The 22,048-nt window shown below is 38.2% G+C and overlaps 1 protein-coding gene and 1 pseudogene across 1 annotated transcript; both read left to right on the top strand.

Annotated features, from left to right (window-relative positions):
• Positions 1-106: 106 nt before the first annotated feature.
• Positions 107-5,540, top strand: LOC110011485 (RING-H2 finger protein ATL38-like). Its single transcript, XM_088882941.1, has 3 exons — positions 107-889; positions 1,468-1,565; positions 4,903-5,540. Exons 1-3 carry the CDS (start codon positions 731-733, stop codon positions 5,318-5,320), a joined length of 675 nt encoding a protein of 224 aa, XP_088739067.1. The 5' UTR covers positions 107-730; the 3' UTR covers positions 5,321-5,540.
• Positions 5,541-9,430: 3,890 nt separating this feature from the next.
• LOC105179704 (protein CANDIDATE G PROTEIN-COUPLED RECEPTOR 8 pseudogene) lies at positions 9,431-10,644 on the top strand (annotated as a pseudogene).
• The last annotated feature ends 11,404 nt before the right edge of the window (positions 10,645-22,048 follow it).

Below are 22,048 nucleotides of genomic sequence, written 5' to 3'. Positions count from 1 at the left end.
TTCCTTTTCTCTTTTTGGTAATTTTTGCTTAAACTTAATTTTCACAAGCCATCTCTCTCTCTCTCTCTCTCGCTCTTGCTTGAAACTTCTATAGTGAGCAGTGACACTCATAAATCTTTATTTTTCTAATGCCTCTTAGCTTCACTTTGCAAATTTCTCTCTCTCTCTCTCTGTCTTGTCTTTGCTTTTGATGCCCACCATGAGGAGGGGGCTCCCAAGATTATGCCTCAACTCGGTTTCATGTGTTCTCTCCCACCACCACCATTAGTCCTTTCTTTTACATAAATGTAAGGTCTACAAATGCCATGCTTCTTTAGGTGTATGTATACACATGTGGACTTATATATATGCACACACATAGACACTTAGAGGGAGAGGGAGAGAGAGAGAGAGAGCTTTATGCATATCAAGGTAGATAGATATATTTGAGGGTGGAAAACATGGTCAAGATTGAATTTTGAATGAGAAGTGAGGAGTTAGACGGTTAAAGACGCAGTCTTTAAGGATTTTGATGTGTTGATTATGAATTTGATTTTGGAAAGAGGGGTTTCTTTGAGCTGCTTTGAACAGTTCAAGATTTGAACTTCTCTGGGAGTTGCAGTTGTGGGACACAGAAAGTTGTACTTAGGAAGTAGGAACAAGTAGAGTAGTACACTACTAGAGAAAGAAAGAAAGAATCAAACAAAAAACTGAATTGGGATTTTAGTAGAATCATCAGAAGAGGGACAAAATGATATCTTCAGGGATAAATTTGGTGATGACAGTGATCGGATTTACAGTGAGTACTATGTTCATAGTGTTTGTTTGCACAAGGCTAATTTGTGCAAGAATTCAATTCATTTCCTCAAGGCGGTCTTTTGCCAGGGCATCAAGATCTGATCTTAGCATTGTAAGCATTTGTTTTCACTACTTTGTTATGTCATAATATCTGTTTTTCAGTATGGGTGCAGATTTCAAGTCCCATGTTTTCCATGTCAAGTTTGTATTTGTTTATTCCTGTCTCCTTCCCTCCTTTTTTTCTCTCCTTTTTGCGGCTGGGATGGGAACAAGAATCTTGAATTATTTTCTCATAGGTAGTTTGATGTATGTGTTTCAGAATGGGTATTTGGACAGTTTCACACACCAAGTTTGTCTCATGTTCAGTTCTTGCTGAATTTGTTTGCTCAAGCAGTTTCCCGAAGTCTACTCATGTCTGACAATTCTTGGATGGAATGTCATTTTTCAATTTTGTCCCTTAGAATATGATTTATTATTTGAAGTGTTACTCAATCACGTCCTTATAAGCATCCAGTCAACCCAACTTATACCAGATTAGCAGCCGTGCCGAGACTCTTAGTTGTTTCATGTAGAGTCTCGTTTTCTTGTTTTATCCTCCTTTTGGAGGGTCCCTCTGTCATGTATTTGTCATTCAACAAGAGAATCTTACTTTATCATATCCATCAAGCTTGACTGTCTTTCTTTTAACAGTTGGAGAGGGGTCTTCATGGTCTTGAGCCGCTTGTGGTTGCCAATTTTCCTACGAAAAAGTACAGAGAATTGTGCTTATCGTCAAAAGAGAATTCTCAGTAAGTTAATCTCTTACAAGTTTTGTGGGCTTCTGTTTTTATGGGAATGCACTTTTCTTTAATTTAACAGATTCTCTTGTGTGAGTTCTTTTTCCTCTGAACCTTTTGGTGTGTGGAATTCTTGGCTGGTTAAATTGTCTGCTTTTGTGCATTAGGTGTTAGGTTTAATTAACATATATGGAGTTGTGTTGTGCATTGGTTTTACTTGATTACTGATCTTAATAATGCTAAAACATGAAGGCAAAATTTTTGTTGATTTTGTAAGAGATTGCAACTTGAATTGGCAGTTTTACATAGTTATTTTTGAAGATATGTAAAGGTACGGTCTATAATAGTTCTCCTTGGAGTTTCTTTGTCCAACGTACTAGTACCGATCTCTTTACAACTATCTTCGTCTTTTATCTTTACGTAAATTTGGCCTTGCTCCACATATTATTGTGTGGAGTGGGGTAGGGTAGACCATATGTTTGCTGAAGAAGGTAAGATCCATGTTAAATTGATGTAATTGAGAAAATCCACTATCCAAAGAAGGCGGAAAGCTGAGACTAGCCAACAATAAGTGGGAAAGAATCCATTGAAGCAAGGTACAGTTAAGAAATCTCATGCTAATGCTTAATTAAAGAAATAAAATAGTATACATAAAAAAATATGAAGCTTGTAGAATTGTACTTCTCTGTTTCTGAATGCAAGTTGTTTAGCAGCCGGGACAATCTTTAGGGTAGAATCAGATTCAGTTTCATAAAATTAGTAGAAACTTCAACTGGCAAGTGGCAACAACAAGCAACATTAGTATAAAGAATCTTCTTACATATACTTTCAACTAATATAAATCGGCTTTTATGAGTTTTTCTGAAACTGGAGGCACATGCTTTATAATACTTTTTCATCTTGTAAAATAACGTTAACTAGACATTTGTTAATGTTTAGTAAAAGTTTGAGGCCGAATTCTTACCCCTCTCTGTGTGGACATGTTATTATGCCAGTAACTTTGTCTTCATGGAGAGGAACAGTTTAAAGCTCTGCAATGAACTGAGTGACAATTTGAAATGCATGTTTGATGTACATTACTTTTTTCTGTTTCTTCTTGTCATGTTTGGAAATTGTAAGTATAAATTGAAATCTACCACCTTTGTCGACTAAATTTTCTACAACAATCTTATACATTGTACTCGAGATAGAACACTAAAGCATGTTTGCGAAGTGTTCTTTAAGGAATTTACATCAGATATGTGAAGATGGGCTACCTTTTATTGAAGTGTTTTCTTGTTCATGAGTATTTAGCATATATCTGATTTCTTGGACTACACCGACAGCCCTCCCGTGAAAACTCTTGTTGACCATTTATTCCCCCATCCGTTGTGCAAGTGGACTGCTACTTTCCCCTGCAATCCCTTGACCTGTTCACTGTTGTCGTTCTTTTCCATGTTCCTAATCATGTTCCTGCACACATAACCGCACAACATTCCAAGTGCCTCCCATTGAATGTTCTCCAGCATTACAAGTGATGGAACCACTCTATGCTTAAGGTTTACCTGAATTTGCTAAGTCTTTGATTGACGGATAACTTCTCATCTTTTATTGTTGACCTCTTGTCTTTTTCCAGATCCACCGGCTCAAGCATTAGTAGCTATAAACAACTAGTTTCGACACATGAAGTTATTATTTATACATAATGGCAGACTAACTAATTCATGGGTTTAAGTTTTGTTACGACTTCTCAATCTTAAAGAGTTCCAATAGTGAAGTTTTTGACCGATAAGTCAAAATTGTATATACTGGTTCACTTGATATTTACAAGGATGAATGAATTCCGAACCATGAGTGACAAGTTGGGTTGTGACTAGTTCTTTGAATTTCTTCTTCTCCATCACTATGTGAAAATAGATACCATTTAGCCCATCTGGGAAGACATTTAAAATGGCTAAAAGTAGTAACATTTGAAGAATTTTTCACCACAAATTGGCTAAAGTTGAAGTTGTTAGTGACAAGAAACTCTTTGTCCCTGTTATATACCTCATCTTTCTTTATATATTAACTATTGCATGATTTCACAAATCGGCGTTTTGCCAAGTCTGGTAAAGCAAATTCTTCTGATATGTAATGGAAAGGGGATACTTTGTACTCTCTCAATATTTGTTTATCCGCCCTTTGTTTTAAAATCTTCTGATCATTACTTAGTACCATTCTTTGGAATATCAACAGATTGGATTTAAAATTTTTGCAACATTCTTGATATATTGTTCTTATTCCGACCTTAGTTTTGTGTAGTTCATCTGTTTGCTGGTCCCTGTATCATGTCTTCTGACTGATTTGGTTGTTGCTTCACGCAATTCTATCATGAACCCTTGCATTCATAGGTAGCAGATGAATTGGAACTCGTTAAAGTTCGAGCAGGTTGGTTGAGTTGATATAGAAATACAATGGAGTACTTCCAAAACCACTCCCACCACCCATTCCGACACTACCTCGACCGACGCCCAAACCCTCCAACGTCCCCGAAAAACACTATGGGCGGGTCAAATGGGTTTGGGACCCAGATCTGGCAACCTCATTCTCAAGCAATTTAAACTCAACTTTTTTCCGACAAGCCAATTTTTCCACTCAAATCTAGCCCCATTGGTCCAATTGCATAGAGCTTTCCTCATTCAGATAGTTTCAGTTCTCGCATTACTTGCTATCTTATGCTACTTGTAACTTAGGTGGATTGGTTCGCATGAGTTCCTAACATGGTTTGATCAATTTGGAAGAATATATAATCATTCTCTTCCTTTTATCTTCAAAGTCAAATAGCATTTGCCAACTTTACGTATATGACTTGTATATTTCAGGCATGTTAGTGTCTTGTCCTCGTGCATTTTCTAGTTATCTTACCTTGACTTTAGCTTCGATCATTGTTATGCTTCGACCTAACTTTCGTTTTGTCAAGATTTTTCATTTTTTCTTCTCGTGGGATTCTTTTTTTCGGAACAAAATAGATTTATTTATCAATGATGTTCAATATTTATTTCCGGTCACAAATTACATAAATCTGTATTTGGATTAAAAAGATTTGGAGGAATGATTTCAAATCATCCCATTGTAGGTAGATTTGAGCTCCGAATACTAACTCAAAAAATAACTTGAAATGGGAGCTGAAGGATTTGATATGCGTAGTAACATCAAATTAGATTAGCTCAGTAGATTTGTTACAATGAATTCAAAATCTTGACCTTTACATACGAAAACACAAAAACAACCTAATTCTTGTTCTCCTATTGTAACTTACGCATCATAACTTGTTGGCCATCGTCAATATATTTTTCATCTCCATGTAACTGAGTGAAATGTTATTCCACAGGTGCACTGTATGTCTATCTGAATATCATGAAGAAGACACATTGCGCATCCTACCCCTATGCCGACACTCCTTCCATGCAACTTGCATCGACGTATGGCTGCAGCAACACTCCACGTGTCCAGTGTGTAGAATTTCTCTCCGTGAGCTTCCTGAGCGAAAGTGGTTTATGCAACCGATGTTCAGCTCAGCCATCCGCTCTCAGTACAGTATGCAGTCGGTAAATGCACATTACTGCAATTGCATGGCAAACAGCGAGAGGCGTTCATCTGGGTCGCACAACAACCAAGAAACGGACCCGATACAGGACGGTCGTTGCCAGCCCGAGGGAGACCGAGTTAACGACTTGGTCTCCGTTAATCATGATGCGCCGACCAAAGATTCTGCATTTAGGAAAGTGGAGAGCCCGTCTAGTCGGTAAGGTCGTGGATGCTTGTTTTCGTCGATATTCATCTACTTTTTGCTTTCTGTAAATATGGCAGCACCGATGCTTCTTCCTACCTGTCTCTTTTGCTCCTTTTAGCTTTGTATGCTGCATTTTTTTACCTGTAGATGGCAGTTTTGTTAGTTCAGTAAGAAAACAATGTTATGTAGTTAATGTTGCTATTGTTTAAAGTGATGGTCTGTGGTTTGAGTTCAAAGATCTCTCTCTTTGTGCGGCTATTTATGTTTGTGTTAGTTGAACTTATGTAGGGTTATAAGCCACGAATACGATAATACGAATATGATACGAGAATACAACTATCCTGGAATTATTATTTTTGACATGACGACTCAATATATATATACATATATATATATATATATACTTGCGATAAAAGCATATTCAATGCGTATATGTAATTAAATTTTTATAATTATATTTATTCGCTAATTAAATGACCGGAGAACTAAGATAAAATAAATGAATGATTGAAACTGATAAAATAAATTAACTTTAGATATACAAATACATATGTACATCTATTAATTGGTAATAGATTTAAAAAGGTTATCAGTGGAAGTACAAAGAAATATTAGTTTATATGGAGAAATTATGTTGGAGTTTTATTAGAGAATTCTTGGACTTGTTATGTTTGGTTTTATTTTTAACTTGTTTTTAGGTATTTTGTAGAGATAGAGAGAGAAAAACAAAGATAAATAAAAATAAGTTAGATATAGTGTGTATGTTTGGATTTGTTTTTGGAGATAATATAAAATAAGTATGTTATGTTTGATGTTGGGTAGTGGAGAGACAAAAAATACTGTTCATTGTCAAATCATGTCTCTTTTATATATATTTATATATATATGTATAAAAATATATATAATTTATTTAGTTGTGAGTGGATTAAAATAAATATTATTTCCTAATTATATATGTATGGAAATGAAAAAAAATAATTTATGTAAATACACTTTTAAAAATAATTAAATGCACTCTAATAATAGATTAACAATATTTTTTGTTAGTTGTTCTATTCGAGGTGATAAATTTAAATACATTATTCAAATAATGTAATATATGAATTAACCGCGTAGAATAGTTATATTATTTTATATTTTTTAAAATTTTTTATTATTCCAATAATGTAGAAAATATTACGTATAAAATATTAAGTGATTAAAATAGATGGCCCAAAACTGAAGTCAAACATAATTTTTTTGGAGGGAAAATGAGTTTACAAACTAACTGACTTTTGATACAACTTAGTAAAATTGTGAATATTATATTATTTTTTTAAATTATTTCAACTTCAACTTTATAGATTTTCAGATTTCTAGAAATGAGTTTTTACAAACTTTTACAGTTTATTGGTAAAATCGTAAATATTAAGGTTAATTACATTTAGACCTCATTCAAAAATATAAAATTACAGTTTTTCCCAGAAAAATTTTGAAATTACGCATGCACTCCATTCGAAAAGTCACTATCTACACCTTACCCCTATTGTTAGAATTTGAACGAAAAAATTACCAGCCAAAAAAAAATTTGTATAAATTTTTAATTTTACCTTTCATTTAATATTTTCACGTAATAATTTTGTACTTATGAAAATAAAAAATAATGATATTAACCTCACTCCACACATATATATATATATATATATATTACAGTTATCTCTTTATAAATAAAAAAAAATATATAGTAATATTAAATAAAGGATAAAATTAAAAATTTATATAATTTTTTTTTGCTTGCATCAGCATTTTACGTCTAAATCTTAACGGAATTGTTGGAGGGGTATATCAATGTAATTTCAAAACTTTCTTTAAGAAAAAGTGTAATTTAACATTTTAGAGAGGGTCTAACTATAATTAACCCAAAATATTAAGTAGTTGGTGTAAGTGCTCAACTTTCAACCTTTTTTCACTTTTCACTTTTTGTTCTCAAACATTCTCAATTTTTGTTATTGCTAAATTTACAAGTTATTTCCATGGTAAAAATAGAAACTACTGCAAATGCTCAAGAGATAATTTCTTAAAAGCGTCGCTACTTCACAAACATAAGATTTTTATTTGATTTGATTATTGATTAGTACTGCAAAGATCAAATTAAAGGAATTAACAATTATTAATCAATAATTCACAACAGACAACTCTCACTAAACAATTAATACACATCCATGCACCATATATTCTCATTGCAATTTTACAGGGAATAATTACGTCATCATCTCCTAAAATTTGATGTAATTAATGTAAAATTATTTATAATTAAAAAAAATTATATTTAATACTCTTGACATTTATTTTCATTTAACAAATAGATTTCTTTATTTGTCGAAATTACTGAATTTGGGAATATTAATAAAAAAATTGAATAAAAATTTATAGGAAAAATTACACTTTGCTCTCTTGAGGGTTGGTGTAATTATACGTAGACTCCCTGTGGTTTGAAAAATTACATCTAATATCCCTGAGTTTTGCTTCTATTTAACAAATAAGTCCCCCATTTAGTCAAAATTCACTAAATTTGTTGATATTAATTAAAAATTTGAAGTTTGTTAGGGAAAAGTGTAATTCCGCATTCTGAAAGAGTCTAAGTGTAATGAACCCTTTTGATTATTTTATTCGAAAAACCCACAAATAATTAAAAAAATAAAAAGAAAAATTATAACTAGGTCCTTGAGTTTGATACATTGATTCGAGGGGGACAAGAATTAATATAATGGAGCAATTTTGGTACTATAGGAACAGCCAGGGGCAATAAAGTAATTGCACATCGATTGGACATAAGGATCAAGCAAAGCTAAGATTTAAAGGCACAATAATTGTTGTACGTGGAACCTAAATTAGTGTGTAAATCACCACAATTCATGAGGGCATTATTGTCATCCAATATATTATACATGATTTATAGTATGAAACATTAATAGGTATGTCAAATCAAGAACTTTAATTTGGGAAATTAATAGATATTATAGATGCATATATTTTGCTGTACAATTAAAATAATTAAACATGTGTGTTTGCTCATAATTAAGCAATAATGTTGGATAAAATGATCAGTACCTAGATGTTATAGCAGCTGCCAACATTATTAATATTATTAATTTATCATCATTTTTTTATTAAAATATATATAAATATATTGATTAGATACACTCTCCCAAGCCAACACTTGTTGACCCAATTCTCTATCGATGTAAGAATTGAATTGATGTGTAATTTATAAGTTTTTATAAGCTTCTGCAACATAGAGAGGTGACAATTTTGATCCTAAACGAATTAATTTTTATAATTTAGTTATGTAATTTTAAAATTTTGGCAGCACAAATTTATTTATATAATTTAAACCTGTCATTTTTAAGTTTCGATCCTATATGGCCAGGAAAATTAACTTTATTTTTGTAATTTAATCATGTAACTTTGAAAATTTTGACAATTTTGGTCTCATTGGGCCGAAAGTATATAAAAGTCATGATGTGCCCAACAAATGCGTTTTTCAAGCAAAAAAGAATCAAAATTGTCAAATTTTACAGTTACAAAACTAAGTAGCAAAAATCAACTTGTGCAGGAATAAAATTACCACCCTCTTAAATTATAGAATAAAAATTATATTTTTGATATATATTAAGGATGATCGAGGTCAAAACCACTACAAAAAAATTAAGTTTTCGGCACACTACAGATGATCACTGCTTAAAAATTATAGTTAATCAATACTATCAAAGTAAAATCTTATTTTTTTTTTATCAAAATTCGCCATGAGTTTTAGCCATAACCGATATATTTACCATGATTTGGCCATGCTTAATTTTTTGGCCACATCTGCAGAAATAATGGCTAATGGCTGTTACGAAAAATACTGATTGACTTGTATTTATCACAATTTTCTTTTTTTAGATATAATAATTAATCGTAACAAAAAATTATATTTTTTCTAGTGCACACAAATAAAGAGAGTTTTGCCATAGGATGCAATGGTAAGTCCAGTGTAGCAATTTTTTTTTTCTTTTTCCCTAAGACCCTAAACCCTAAATCTTAAACCCCAAATCCTGAACCCTAAACCCTATACCCTAAACCCCAAACCCATGCAAAAGTCGTACTAATTGCTGAAGTTCACAGCTGGGACGAATTTCATTTGATGGTTGATGGGGAATTCGCTTTGACTATGTGATGAACTACTGGATATTTGTTAGTCCTTAAAGTTGAATTGAATTCGACGAATGTCAAACCCTAATATAACCCTCTCGATCGCTTCGGTGCAAAACATCACGGATCCCCCTGTGCGGAGCAAAATTGGGAGGATTTTCGGATTGTACAGCGCCGGAAGCGCAGGCTGCAGCAGTCTCTGGCGCGATGCGGCCCTGGTTGTACCGTCGGCTTTGTTGGTATTGTACCTAGGGTTCCAGGCCAGGCGCCATCTGAAGAAGCTCAGCTACCGGAAGTCTTACGTAATGATTGCGTACTACGCGCTCCTATGGTTCTCGGCTCTTCTCAATTTGGCGTGGTCTCTTCTTCAGGGATGGCAGTGTGCTCCGGGGAAGGCGATTTCTTGGAACCTGTTGTCATTATTTACAGAATGTGGAATCCTATCTTTAGAAATTAGCATAGTGGCATTCCTGCTCCAGGAGAACTATGCTAGTGGATTGGAATCACTGGCGGATACTTTCCTAGTTTCAGGTTCCTTTGTTGCAGTTGACATACTTGTCCAGGCAATCTTCATTTTTGGGTTTGGGGTGCCGCTCTTCATAAGTGCTGATGCTTCACATTGGGGGAAGTGGGGTGTATTGTTTGTTCATACCTTGGTGCTCACAGCAGTCTATTGCTACATACTGTTTGTTCACTATTCAAAGTGGAGAGATAAGTTGCCACCAAGGCCTTCATTCTACAACTACGTAGTTGTCATGTTCATAATAAATGCTCTGGGGTTGTTTGCTAGTGGACTGGCTGGAAATGGTTTTGGGCTTGGACTTTGGTTGTACAATGTTATAATTATCTGCTATCACTCCCTTTATCTTTCTTTCCTGTACGTAACTTTCCTGGTTGGCTTCTTCCAGGAGGAAGATTGGCTTTTGGATAATGCATATTACTCAGAGATGAAAGATGCTGGTTTTCTCGATACCGAGTGGCATTAGTCAATATGCACGATGCAGATGGGAAATTAAGGCCTCCAGGTAGGTTTGTAAATAAATGTAACCTAAAACTGCATCTGTTAAGTGCACAGCTCTGAAGCAAAACTAAGATGTAGTGTATATTCCCTCCCTGCATCGAGGCACTGGAATTGTAAATGTCTTAATATATGAATTTGGATCCGCACTGAAGGTGTCCAGGTCTGTTTCCACTCCAATAGAGATGTTACACTTGAATACGGCCTACCGTCCCATGGTTAGGATGGTTGGAGAATGTAAGGAGGGGAGCAGGGCAAAAATTTCCGGGCTCACTGCCACAAGCCAAGATTCTGACCTTATTTTCTTTAGGAAGGGAGATGACCGAGTATTAGGGTCTTTAGTGTGAAATTCCCTGAACAGATTGTCTACCTTCTGCTATATGCAGATGCTATGGTTAACTTCCAGTAAGGCTACTGATGCATTGGAATGGAATCTGCCATTATACGATCAAAAAAAAAAAAAAAAAAAACCCAAATCCTAAACCCTAAACCCTATGAAATCAATATTAATTATGTTCATTATTTTAACAGGATGTCACCATAGTTTCGCGATATTTTATTCTCATTACGGGTATTGTTTGTCTCTGTGGTCTGTGTATGTCCTTTGTAACATTTTTCTGTGCTTGCATAGATATGTATTCTCATTTTTGTTTACCTGATATGAAAGAGTATTTATTGAAATGAAGAACAATAACAGGACAGGAGAAAATGCATTGTTCCTCTTCTTTTTTCCTTTCAATATATCTCGTTAGCAAGAGTGGTCTTGAATTGATTTACTTTACTAGAGGGGATATAGTGAGAGAAAAAGAGTGGAGGATTGATAAAATCTGATCCTTGGGTGGTTAAATAAATTCTTGAATTAGTTGCCAGCGACCACTACAAAATGTTGTAGTTTTGAACCCTGATTTTGGTGTGTTTAGTCATTTTGATTTCTTTCCTGCTAATAGCGATCTCTATAATTTTCACCCTTGAATCACATGGTAGTTTTTGTAGCATCACTTTGATTTTTGGGTACTCGCATGGAAAAGGGATAGTGGTCTTTTTGCTCAGGAACAATTAATCAATTATATATACTGTAGCTTATGCTCTACTCATGCTTGTGCTTACATGTGGCTTATTATTTATCAGGTAAAGGACTAATCATTCACCTGCCCAATTTTCTATTATTTTTCTGCCTTCAGGTACTTATGGGAAGTTTCATACATATTTGAATGGTAACAGTTTTTAAGTAATGTGGTTTTGGTGTTGCAGAAACCAGGATACTAGGCCTATAAGTTGTTGAATCTGTGGCCCTGTGGTGTTGCTTGATAAATGACACAGTTGTTTTGGTGGCTCTTCTTTAGAAAGTGAATGACTTATAGAGACCGCTATTAGCAGAAAGGAAATCAAAATGGCTAAACACACCAAGGTCAGGGTTCAAAACTACTACATTTTGTAGTGGTCGCTGGCAACCAATTCAAGAATTGGTTAGCAGATCATAACCACCCAAGATATTTATCAGATTTCATCAATCGACCCTCCATTCATTTTCTCTCACTATATCCCCTCTAGTAAAGTAAATCAATTCAAGACCACTCTTGCTAACGAGATATATTGAAAGAAAAAAAGAAGAAGGACAATGCACTATCTCCGGTCCAGTTATTGATCTTCATTTCAATAAATATTCTTTCATATCAGATAAACAAAAATGAGAATACACATCTATGCAAGCACACAAAAATATTACAAAGGACATAAATAGACCACAAAGACAAACAATACCCGTAATAAGCATAAAATATTGCGAAACTATGGTGACATCCTGCACGAGAAAAAGGGTAGTGAAGATAGAAACGAAGACTTAAAAATTGAAGGTGAGTGACAAATGTAACAAGACGCAGATCGCATTCGTTGGCGCAAGAGATAAAAGTAACACCTCACTTCTTCTATGTTCAAAATGGAAGTAAAACATGTTTTACCGTGACATATCCACACACCCACACAGACACACACCACACACACACACACACACACACACCAACACATACACACAAGCCACACGCACACACACACAAACACACATCCACACACCCCACACCCCCCCCCACACACACACCCCACACACATACACCCACACACCACACAGACACACACAAACACACCCCACACACACACACACACAAACACACACCCCACACCCCCCACACGCACACACATAAACACACCCCCCCCCCCACACACACCCACACACCACACACACACACATGATTAGCTTTTTATTTACTAAAGCATTTCAGCAAAAGCCCAAGCAACAAGAAACGTAAATCACACAAGACGTCTCAACCTTTAATAAATTTATCACAAAAACTTGTAATAGATTTTGATTATTAATGAAACTTATCTCTCTTCCAAAAAGTTAAAGCTAGTGTCTCCTTCCAGTAAAGGAATCATTCACTTTCTAAAGAACAGCCACAGGAACAGCTGTGCCATTTATCAAGCAACACCGCATATTCAACAACTTGTCGGCCAAATATCCTTGTTTCTCCAATACCAAAACCACATCACTACAAAACTGTTACCACTGAAATATGTATGAAACTGCCCATAAGTACCTGAAGGCAGAAAAATAACAGAAACTTGGGAAGGTGAATGATTAGTTATTTACCTGATAAACAGTAAACCACATGTAAGAACAAGTATGAGTCAAGCATTAGCTGCAACATATATAACTGATTAATTGTTCCTAGCAAAATGACCATTATCTCTTTTCCATGCGAGTACCCAAAAATCAAGGTGATGCTACAGAAACTACCATGTGATTCAAGGGTGAAAATTATAGAGACTGCTATTAGCAGGAAGGAAATCAAAATGGCTAAACACACCAAAGTTAGGGTTCAAAACTATAACATTTTGTAGTAGTCGCTGGCAACCAATTCAAGAATTGGTTAGCATATCATAACCACCCTAGACATTTATCAGATTTATCAATCCTCCATTCATTTTCTCTCACTATATTCCCTCTAGTAAAGTAAATCAATCAAAGACCACTCTTGCTAATGAGATATATTGAAAGAGAAAAAGAAGAGGGACAATGCACTCTCTCATGTCCATTATTGATCTTCATTTCAATAAATACTCTTTCCTATCAGATAAACAAAAATGAGAATACACATCTATGCAAGCACACAAAAATGTTATAAAGGACATAAATAGACCACAAAAATAAACTATACTCGTAATGAGCATAAAATGTTGCGAAACTATGGTGACATCCTACACGAGAAAATGGATAGTTAAAATTGAAACGAAGACTTAGAAATTGAAGGTGAGTGACAAATGTAACAAGACGCAGATGGCATTCGTTGGCGCAAGAGATAAAAGCAACACCTCACTTCTTCTATGTTCAAAATGAAAGTAAAACATGTTCTACCGTGACCCACCCACACACCCACACACACACACACATACACACACCAACACATACACACACACGCCATACGCACACACATACACACGTACACACCCACCCCACACACACATACAAACACACACCCCACACACACACACCCACACACCACACAGACACACACAAACACACACCCCCACACCCCCTCCACACACACACCACACATACACAGGATTAGCTTTTCATTTACTAAAGCATTTCAGCAAAAACCTAAGCAACAAGAAACGTAAATCACATAAGACGTCTCAACCTTTAACAAATTTAGCATAAAAACATGTAATAGATTTTGATTATTTAATGAAACTTACCTCTCTTCCAAAAAGTTAAAGCTAGTGTCTTGTTCCAGTAAAGAAATCATTGACTTTCTAAAGAAGAACCACGGGAACAGTTGTGCCATTTATCAAGCAACACCGCATATTCAACAACTTATAGGCCAAATATCCTTGTTTCTGCAATACCAAAGCCACATCAATAGGAAACTGTTACCACTTAAATATGTATGAAACTGCCCATAAGTACCTGAAGGCAGAAAAATAACAGAAACTCGGGCAGGTGAATGATTAGTTGTTTACCTGATAAATAGTAAGCCAAATGTAAGCACAAGCATGAGTCAAGCATCAGCTACAACATATATAACTGATTAATTGTTCCTAACAAAAAGACCATTATCTCTATTCCATGCGAGTACCCAAAAATCAAGATGATGCTACAGAAACTATCATGTGATTTTAGGGTGAAAATTATAGAGACCGCTATTAGCAGGAAGGAAATCAAAATGACTAAACACACCAAAGTTAGGATTCAAAACTATAACATTTTGTTGTAGTCGCTAGCAACCAATTCAAGAATTGGTTAGCATATCATAACCACCCAAGTCATTTATCAGATTTATCAATCCTTCATTCATTTTCTCTCACTATATCCCCTCTAATAAAGTAAATCAATCCAAGACCACTCTTGCTAATGAGATATATTGAAAGAGAAAAAGAATAGGGACAATGCACTCTCTCATGTCCTATTATTGATCTTCATTTCAATAAATACTCTTTCATATCAGGTAAACAAAAATGAGAATACACATCTATGCAAGCACACAAAAATGTTACAAAGGACATAAATAAACCACAAAAACAAACTAAACTCGTAATGAGCACAAAATATTGCGGAACTATGGTGACATTCTCAACGAGAAAAAGGATAGTGAAGATAGAAACGAAGACTTAGAAATTGAAGGTGAGTGACAAATGTAATAAGACGCAGATGACATTCGTTGGCGCAAGAGATAAAAGCTACCCCTCACTTCTTCTATATTCAAAATGGAAGTAAAACATGTTCTACCGTGACACACCGACACACCCCACACACATACACACACCACACACACACACACACACCAACACATACAGACACACGCCACACGCACACACACACACAAACACCCCCACCCCCCCACACACACCCACACCACATAGACACACACAAACACACACCCCATACACACACTCCCACACCCACACACACCCACACACCCCCCCTCCACACATAGATACACACACCACACACACACACATCAACATATACACACACACGTCTCACGCACACACATACACACCCAACACACACACACCCCACCCACACAGAGACACACAGACACACACCCCACCCCCACACAACCACACACACACACATACACACACCACACACACACACAAACACACACCCACACACCACACAGACACATACAAACACACACCCACACACACACCCCACACGCACACACACACCCCCACACCCCACACACACACACACACACACGCCACACGCATACACATACACACCCCACACACAGACACATACCCCACACACACACACACCCATACACACATAGGATTAACTTTTTATTTATTAAACCATTTCACCAAAAGCCCAAGCAACAAGTAACGTAAATCACAAAAAACGTCTCAACCTTTAACAAATTTAGCAGAAAAACTTGTAATAGATTTTGATTATTTAATGAGACTTACCTCTTTTCCAAAAAGTTAAAACTAGTGTCTTTTTCCAGTAAAGGAATCATTCACTTTCTAAAGAAGAACCACAGAAACAGCTGTGCCATTTATCAAGCAACATCGCATATTCAACAACTTATATGCCAAATATCCTTATTTCTGCAATACCAAAACCAAATCACTAGGAAACTGTTACCACTCAAATATGTATGAAACTGTCCATAAGTACCTGATGGCAGAAAAATAACAGAAACGTGGGCAGGTGAATGATTAGTTGTTTACCTGATAAAGAGTAAGCCAAATGTAAGAACACCTCACTTTTTCTATGTTCAAAATGGAAGTAAAACATGTTCTAACGTGACACACCCACACACCCCACACACCCACACCCACACCCACACACATACACACACACGCCACACGCACACACATACACACCCACCCCCCCCCCCCCACACACACACCCCACAAACACACACCCACACACCCCACACACACAAATCCCACACATACACACGCCACACGCAACACACACCCACACACACCACACACACACATATAGGATTAGTTTTTTATTTATTAAAACATTTCACCAAATGCCCAAGCAACAAGAAACGTAAATTCCACACACCCACACACCCCACACACCCACACCCACACACATACACACACCACACACACACACACACACCAAGACATACACACACACACCCACACACCCAGCACACACACACACACACAAACCCCATACATGCACACACACCAACACACACACACGCCACACGAATACACATACACACCCCACACACACACACACAAAAAAACACCTCACACACATACACCCTCACACCACACAGACACACACAAATAGATACCCCACACCCCCCCCCCCCACACACACACCACACACACACACACACACCCACACACACCACACACACACACACAGGATTAGCTTTTTATTTATTAAAACATTTCACCAAAAGCCCAAGCAATAAGAAATGTAAATCACACAATACGTCTCAACCTTTAACAAATTTAGCAGAAAAACTTGTAATAGATTTTGATTATTTAATGAAACTTACCTCTTTTTCAAAAAGTTAAAGCTAGTGTCTTTTTTCCAATAAAGGAATCATTCACTTTCTAAAGAAGAGCCACAGGAACAGCTGTGCCATTTATCAAACAACACCGCATATTCAACAACTTATAGACCAAATATCCTTGTTTCTGCAATACCAAAACCACATCACTAGAAAACTGTTACCACTCAAATATGTATGAAACTGCCCATAAGTACCTGATGGCAGAAAAATAACAGAAACATGGGCAGGTGAATGATTAGTTGTTTACATGATAAACAGTAAGCCAAATGTAAGAAACACCTCACTTCTTCTATGTTCAAAATAGAAGTAAAACATGTTCTACCGTGACACACGCACACAACCACACACAACAAACACCCACAACCACACACATACACACACCACACACACACACACACACACACACACACACACCCCCCACACACACCCCACACACACAGATACACACACCACACACACACACATTAACACATACACACACATGCCACACGCACACAAATACACACCAAACACACACACCCCCCACCCACACAGAGACACACAAACACACACCCCACCCCCACACACCCCACACACCCACACACACACGCACATACACACACCACACACACACACACCAATACATACACACACGCCAGACGCACACACACACACAAACACACACCCCACACACACACACCCACACACACAAATACACACACACACATGCACACACACACCCACACACCCCACACACCACATACACACACCACACACACACACCAACACATACACACACACACACACACACACCCCCCACACCCACACCCCCCACACACCACACACACACACACATTAACACATACACACACACGCCACACGCACACAAATACACACCAAATACACACACACCCCACCCACACAGAGAGACACACAAACACACACCCCACCCCCACACACCCCACACACCCACACACACACGCACATACACACACCACACACACACACACCAATACATACACACACGCCAGATGCACACACACACACAAACACACACCCACACACAACACAGACACATACAAACACACACCCCACACACACACAAAAACACACACACACATGCACACACACACCCACACACCCCACATATACACACACACACACACCACACGCATACACATACACACCCCACACACACACACACAAACAAACACCCCACACACACACACACAAACACACACACCCCACACGCACACACACACCACACACACACACAGGATTACCTTTTTATTTATTGAACCATTTCAGCAAAAGCCCAAGCAACAAGAAACGTAAATCACAGAAGACGTCTCAACCTTTAACAAATTTAGAAAAAAAACTTGTAATAGATTTTGATTATTTAATGAAACTTACCTCTTTTCCAAAAAGTTAAAGCCAACACACACACCAACACATACACACACACGCCACACACACACGCCACATGCACACACGTACACACCCACCCCCCCCCCCCCCACACACACACACCAACACACACCGCCCACACACACTCCCATACCACACAGACACACACAAACACACACCCATACACACACTCCCACACACCCACACACACACACACACACACCCCACACACACTGATACACACACCACACACACACACATCAACATATACACACACACGCCACACGCACACACATACACACACCACACACACACACACCAACACGCAGACACACACACCCCACACACACACACACACGCCACACGCATACACATACACACCCCACACACATACACAAAAAAACACCCCACACACAGACACACACCCCACACATACACACACCCACACACACCACACACACACACAGGATTAGCTTTTTATTTATTAAACCATTTCACCAAAAGCCCAAGCAACAGGAAACGTAAATCACACAAAACGTCTCAACCTTTAACAAATTTAGCAGAAAAACTTGTAATAGATTTTGATTATTTAATAAAACTTACCTCTTTTCCAAAAAGTTAAAGATAGTGTCTTTTTCCAGTAAAGGAATCATTCACTTTCTAAAGAAGAGCCACAGGAACAGCTGTGTCATTTATCAAGCAACATCGCATATTCAACAACTTATATGCCAAATATCCTTGTTTCTGCAATACCAAAACCACATCACTAGAAAACTGTTACCACTCAAATATGTATGAAACTGTCCAGAAGTACTTGATGGCAGAAAAATAACAGAAACTTGGGCAGGTGAATGATTAGTTGTTTACCTGATAATGAGTAAGCCAAATGTAAGAACACCTCACTTCTTCTATGTTCAAAATGCAAGTAAAACATGTTCTACTGTGACATACCCACACCTCACACACCCACACCCACACACATACACACACCACACACACACACACACACCCCAACACATACACACACGCCACACGCACACACATACACACCCACCCCACACACACACACACCCCACACACACACACACACAAATCCCACACATACACACACACCAACACACACACACGCCACACGCATACACATACACACCCCACACACACACACACAAACAAACACCCCACACACATACACCCACACACCACACAGACACACACACACCCCACATGCACACACACACCCACACACACCACACACACACACACAGGATTAGCTTTTTATTTATTAAAATATTTCACCAAAAGCCCAAGCAACAAGAAACGTAAATCCCACACACCCACACCCACACACATACACACACACCACACACACACACACCAACACATACACACACATGCCACACGCACACACATACACACCGACCCCCCCCCCCACACACACACCCCACACACACACACCCACACACCCCACACACACACACACACACACACCCCACACACACACACACAAACAAACACCCCACACACATACACCCTTACACCACACAGACACACACAAACACACACCCCAGACACACACACACACCCCACACGTACACACACGCACACACACACCCACACACACCACACACACACACACAGGATTCGCTTTTTATTTATTAAACCATTTCACCAAAAGCCCAAGCAACAAGAAACGTAAATCACACAAAACGTCTCAACCTTTAACAAATTTAGCAGAAAAACTTGTAATAGATTTTGATTATTTAATGAGACTTACCTCTTTTCCAAAAAGTTAAAGCTAGTGTCTTTTTCCAGTAAAGGAATCATTCACTTTCTAAAGAAGAGCCACAGGAACAGCTGTGCCATTTATCAAGCAACATCGCATATTCAACAACTTATATGCCAAATATCCTTGTTTCTGCAATACCAAAACCACATCACTAGAAAACTGTTACCACTCAAATATGTATGAAACTGTCCATGAGTACCTGATGGCAGAAAAATAGCAGAAACTTGTGCAGGTGAATGATTAGTTGTTTACCTGATAAAGAGTAAGCCAAATGTAAGAACACCTCACTTTTTCTATGTTCAAAATGGAAGTAAAACATATTCTACCGTGACATACCCACACCCCACACACCCACACCCACACACATACACACACCACACACACACACACACACCCCAACACATACACACACGCCACACGCACACACATACACACCCACCCCAAACACACACACACCCCACACACACCCACACACACAAATCCCACACATACACACACACCAACACACACACACGCCACACGCATACACATACACACCCCACACACACACACACAAACAAACACCCCACACACATACACCCACACACCACACAGACACACACACCCCACACGCACACACACACCCACACACACCACACACACACACAGGATTAGCTTTTTATTTATTAAAATATCTCACCAAAAGCCCAAGCAACAAGAAACGTAAATCCCACACACCCACACAGTAAGCCAAATGTAAGAAACACCTCACTTCTTCTATGTTCAAAATAGAAGTAAAACATGTTCTACCGTGACACACGCACACAACCACACACAACAAACACCCACAACCACACACATACACACACCACACACACACACACCAACACATACACACACACACACACACACACACACACCCCCCACACACACCCCACACACACAGATACACACACCACACATACACACATTAACACATACACACACATACCACACGCACACAAATACACACCAAACACACACACCCCCCACCCACACAGAGACACACAAACACACACCCCACCCCCACACACCCCACACACCCACACACACACGCACATACACACACCACACACACACACACACCAATACATACACACACGCCAGACGCACACACACACACAAACACACACCCACATACAAACACACACCCCACACACACACACCCACACACACAAATACACACACACACACATGCACACACACACCCACACACCCCACATACACACACACACACACACACACACCACACGCATACACATACACACCCCTCCCACACACACACACACAAACACACCACCCCCCCACACACACACCCCACACGCACACACACGCACACAAACACACACAGGATTAGCTTTTTATTTATTAAACCATTTCAGCAAAAGCCCAAGGAACAAGAAACGTAAATCACACAAGACGTCTCAATCTTTAACAAATGTAGCAGAAAACTTGTAATAGATTTTGATTATTTAATGAAACTCACCTCTTTTCCAACACACACACCAACACATACACACACACGCCACACACACACGCACCAACACGTACACACACACGCCACACGCACACACGTACACACCCACCCCCCCCCCCCACACACACACCAACACACACCGCCCACACACACTCCCATACCACACAGACACACACAAACACACACCCATACACACACTCCCACACACACACACACACACCCCACACACACACTGATACACACACCACACACACACACACATCAACATATACACACACACGCTACACGCACACACATACACACACCACACACACACACACCAACACGCAGAC

The sequence above is a fragment of the Sesamum indicum genome, linkage group LG7, assembly GCF_026168435.1.
Source record: "Sesamum indicum cultivar Baizhima isolate 11 linkage group LG7, ASM2616843v1, whole genome shotgun sequence".
Lineage (NCBI taxonomy): Eukaryota > Viridiplantae > Streptophyta > Magnoliopsida > Lamiales > Pedaliaceae > Sesamum > Sesamum indicum.
Note: the sequence above shows the minus strand (reverse complement) of the source record. Positions and strands in the feature narration are given on the sequence as shown.